At 37.7% G+C, this 4,555-nt stretch overlaps 1 protein-coding gene across 1 annotated transcript in view; it reads left to right on the top strand.

The window, feature by feature from the left end:
* Nucleotides 1–1,009: 1,009 nt before the first annotated feature.
* Nucleotides 1,010–4,555, top strand: part of ERMARD (ER membrane associated RNA degradation) — a 16,441-nt gene continuing 12,895 nt past the window's right edge. The window contains exons 1-3 of the mRNA XM_010163234.1: nt 1,010–1,178; nt 2,274–2,413; nt 2,948–3,049. Coding sequence (XP_010161536.1) covers nt 1,010–1,178; nt 2,274–2,413; nt 2,948–3,049 — 411 coding nt within the window. The remainder of the gene's footprint in view (nt 1,179–2,273; nt 2,414–2,947; nt 3,050–4,555) is intronic.

Raw genomic sequence — 4,555 nt, forward strand, 5'->3', positions numbered from 1 at the left:
CGAGCTTTGCTCTGGCCTCCTGTCTCTGACAGTGAAACGTGGGGTGCTTCAGAACGAGGCGAAGGACTGAGTTATACGTTTTGCGAACGTTTTAGGTTATTTTTAGTAGCAGGTGGGATGCTCCTGGTGGCACCTAATACCAGTTCATTACAGAAACTCGTACTCTGTGCTGTTATCCATATAGTTATATAGTCTCTCCTTGAAGCCCTGAGTTCAGAAGTAACGTGCTTTGAGGGTCAGTTCCACCACCTAAGTAAACAGGGTTTTTGTTTGTGGTTTTTTGGGGTTTTTTTTAATTTAACTTTAATGGAATCTTTTTATATTTGTTGTGATCCTTCATTTTCAAATAATTTCTTGTCTGCCTTTTCTATGTGATTAATGAGGAAGCATGATTTTTTTTACTAAATCAGAAGCACCTTCCTCCTTGTAAGCGTGAGCAATTTTATCCTTGCCAATTCTTTAATTTAAATGTGTGCTTCTGAATCAGTCTATCTTTTTGTTTAGACTAATGTGCAAATAACGTGTGTAGATTGTTCTACCATTACTGCCAGTTCATGCCGAATTCACATGTTCCTCCCCCTCCTCTTCCCGGTGATTTCACTGGTCATAAGCTCTTGATTTTTACTTGAAGTAGCATCAGTTTCACTGCAAGCTCAGTGGTTAGGCAGAACATTATATATATGTGTATATAAATGTGTACATAAACTGGGATCTTTTGCTTCAATCTGTCTTGGTATTGGTTTTGTAGACTAAACCATTCAGAAATATACCATCCTGGCAGTGTGCCAATAGAGCAGTTCTTCCCTTCAGTTTTCCACAAGGTGGTTCTGCTCAGAGTTCCTTTCATCACATGCATACATGAAAGCTGTACTGCAAAACTTAACAGCTTATTTACAGAGGCTGCATTACTATCTGTATACCTGTGCTTATGGGTATGCTTCAATAATATTTTTCTTTGTTTTCATGTACTTTCTTAATGCAAGGGCTCTTTATTTTTTTTGTGTTCTAGATGGCATTGTCAGACTTGGTCACTACTTGTCTTTCTCCACCTGTGCATTATGTAATTTGCAAACTTGGATTTGAGAAAAAAGACACCTATGATATTAATAATATTTTGTCTGAAAATGGTGAAGTATGTTGGCAAGCTGTTACAGAGCATGTGTGTTACCTTGAATCAGGTTGGTGTTTACCTGCTGTCGTAGTGATATATACAGTGATGTAGACTGATGCAGAATCTCAGTACAATTCATAGTAATCTTAGCTTAGTTATAACATTTTATTACAGTACAGCATTAGTTTTTCTGCAGTTAGACTACATACAGTTCATATCTACAAGGAGCTTTAAATTTTCCATCCATGTTTGGTATTTAGTTATTGCTCTCTCCTAAGATTTGTGTAATCTGTGCTACATAAGTAGCTCCTCCTTTGCTTCCACATTCACCTTGGTTTGTAACTTCATGTGCCGGTACATAAAGGGTTCAGTTCTGCTTCGTTCCTACCTCATAATCCCTTTCTTTTGTGTTCTTTGTATCCCTTTTGCAGTAAATTTAAAACACTCTGGGGCCATCAGTATTCCTACTGTTAGTTCTGTTTTTTTTTCCTCAACTTTCACTTGTACAGGAGTATTGTTTGTTTTCCCTTCTGTATGCAGAACAGTTTATAATTGTTTTTTAACCAAAACAAAGTATTTGTGCCCTGGTAAACTAATTGAATTTTAATTTGCCAATTTGCATCATGTAAGATCTGTTGTTAATTTCCAGAGATGGTAAAAATGATACATGTTTCTGCTTCAAGAAATATCTTTCATTAAATCAGAAGAATTTGTTTTCCTCCGTAAGGTACCACATCCATCTGCATTCTTTGAAGGTGTACATGGTGCAACTTGACTGATTCCTCTGAGCCTGCACTAGCTTCCAGCTTGATTATGTGGAATTGATGGACTCTAGTAGGTTCTCGCCTTTCAACAAAACCAGAACATAATAATCCTCTTTACTTCTGTATTTTCTTGCATGGGTTTTTTTTTTTTTTAATTACTATTTATTCTTTTTTATTTGGAGATCTTACTGGTTTCTCACTGCACTTATCTATGTATTATCCGTGTGGTCTTTTGGACAGTAAATTGTAGTGTATTAGTTGTGCTAAAATAATCTGGATAAAATTCTCTGTGCTAAATATGTACACAAGCTGTAGCAGGTTTTACTTTTTGTGAGTTTTAAAATATTGGACCTTTGAGAAGTTTGGTACTCTAATGACCTTCTGTTTTTTGATTTAAGATCAAAGTGTGGACTATATCAAAAGTATACGATCATTAGGACCTGTATGTGAAGCTGTTAATTTGCACTTCAAATCTCTGTCCAAGGAGCAGTTTGTAGTTCGGTATGCGTTATGGTTCCACTGGACAAACTACACAGAGGTATGGAAATGCCTGTTGGCAATTTGTATTTTGGCACATGACCCCTTTGTGGAAGTTTAGCATAAGAACTCACAAGAGATATCATTGAAACAAAATGCTTAGAATTTGTAACTAAGTGTCCTTCTCTGGTGTGTAGTTGCTTCTAATTTTTCTAACTTTGTAATTAGATTTCATCTAAGTTATCACAAAGAGAACATAAGATGCTTTGGGCCTGTTCTAAGATGGTAGGATATTGTTTTGCTAACAACCTGTGCTTAATATCAAGTTCTACTATGTAAAGTTATTATTGATAATTTTTATAGATGTGAGGCACTGGATACATTGCAACTAAAAATACAAGAGGTGCCCTAGGAGAGTTTCTTTCCAGGCATAAACATTCCAAGTTTTATCTTCTTGGCATGATTTTCTTTCTACATTTGCATAGCAACTATCACAAAGGAATATTTAGCTTTCTATGTGCTTTTGACAATTTGATTTTTCCTCCTAAATATTTAACACAACATTCTTGCTCTTCCCCTCTCCCTCCTCACACAGCTATTTCTTGAAGTATTTGATGTTCTACAATACACGCAAACTACAGAAGTTGCTCTTGGCTTAATGAAACTAACATCATGCTTGGAGCGAGCCTTGGGAGATGTAAGTGACAGCATGGGGAATCTATTGCAGATTTGGTTTTATAAGATGGGAATGAGCTCTTGGATTGATTTGCATGTTGAAGAAGTGAGATTACCTTGTGCTGTAGGTAGTACACAAGTAGCCCAGCTGCATTTTGAGTTGGACAGATGTTCTTTTCTGGATCCAGTTGTGCTAATGGAAACATCTTCTGAGGCTCCTTGACCTGTGCTGATAGTGTTGCTTGTGTGAGTGCTGTTACTGGCCAATTTAATTAAAAAAGAGCAAAGTTTGCTTAATCAGTGTACATACAGGAGGTCTTTGTCACTCTGACTATTAAATTGAAACAAGGAGCAGCATACAGAATCATACAGAAGAGGTGATGATGTAATAAATTCTGTGAGGAGAGGCAGGAACACGCAGCTCCTGGACGTGGGCTGCTAGAATACTTCTTTCCTCAGAGCTCTGTTTGCAGAGCTTACATCTATTTAAATGCTTCAACATGAGTTTTGTGCTGCAAAAACATGTACAAGTTGGCTAAGAAATTCTAGACCTAACTGATCAGCGGGATAGATCTGGGATCCATCTTGTAGTCCTGAATTTTTGTTAACACATTTCCCTCTTTCCTTTACCCTGGAGTAGTTAGTAAAGGTGTGCACTCTTGGTAAGTTTAAAGAGTCACACTGTGGCAGCTGTGTGCCCAGCACGAGGCAAGGAGTGCATGCGTGATATGACTTAGACTTAGGAATTCTGACTGGTATTAAGAAACGTGTGTTGTGAATCCTTATTGATGGAATGTGAATTAGGCTACGGTTCAACAATTGGTGATAGCACTGCTTAAGGTTGTTTAATCAGTCTTCAGAGTCATCTGCCATGTTTACTGGTATTCTGTACCTTATGTGAGTACAAATGTTTGAAGGCCTAGTAGCAAGCTAGATTGATGAACTGGTTCAGGCACCTTTCTACTTTTTTCTCCTACCCACATTTTTGGTTTTCAGCTGAATCAGTTCCTTCATCTGCTTTGCTACATGACCACATAAACAAATGCCACCACTACTTATGGGCATGCAGGTTAGGGAGAAGGAAGCAGCAGCTGTTTTAAGTGGCTTTGTTGCTGGGATATATTGCCCACAGATAAGATAAAGTAGCTGGCTGTTAAATCTCTATGAAGAGTTCTGGAGAAGGAAATGCCAGAGAAAGAGCAATGGGCTAATTCACACCTACACAATGGAAAAAAATGTCAGGGAGAATACATGGAATGGAAGGCATCATAGCAGTTGAGAGTAGAGATGCTGAGATTGCCCAGCTAGGATAACATCTGGTTTAAGGAACAGCCAAAATCAGAAGGCAAACAACAAGTCTCCTTCCTTTAACAATGACAGACCCTGTAGATTTCTAGAGTAAGAATGAAGTATCAGCTCTACCCTGAGTTGATTCCCTTAATTACATGTTCTTGTTGTGCTTAACTTTTTTTTTTTTTTTGTGAAAAGAGCAGTATGTCTACAGACACTGTGAAAAAGCCTAAATATG

Source organism: Antrostomus carolinensis, unplaced genomic scaffold (genome assembly GCF_000700745.2).
Source record: "Antrostomus carolinensis isolate BGI_N321 unplaced genomic scaffold, ASM70074v2 scaffold25242, whole genome shotgun sequence".
NCBI classification, from domain to species: domain Eukaryota; kingdom Metazoa; phylum Chordata; class Aves; order Caprimulgiformes; family Caprimulgidae; genus Antrostomus; species Antrostomus carolinensis.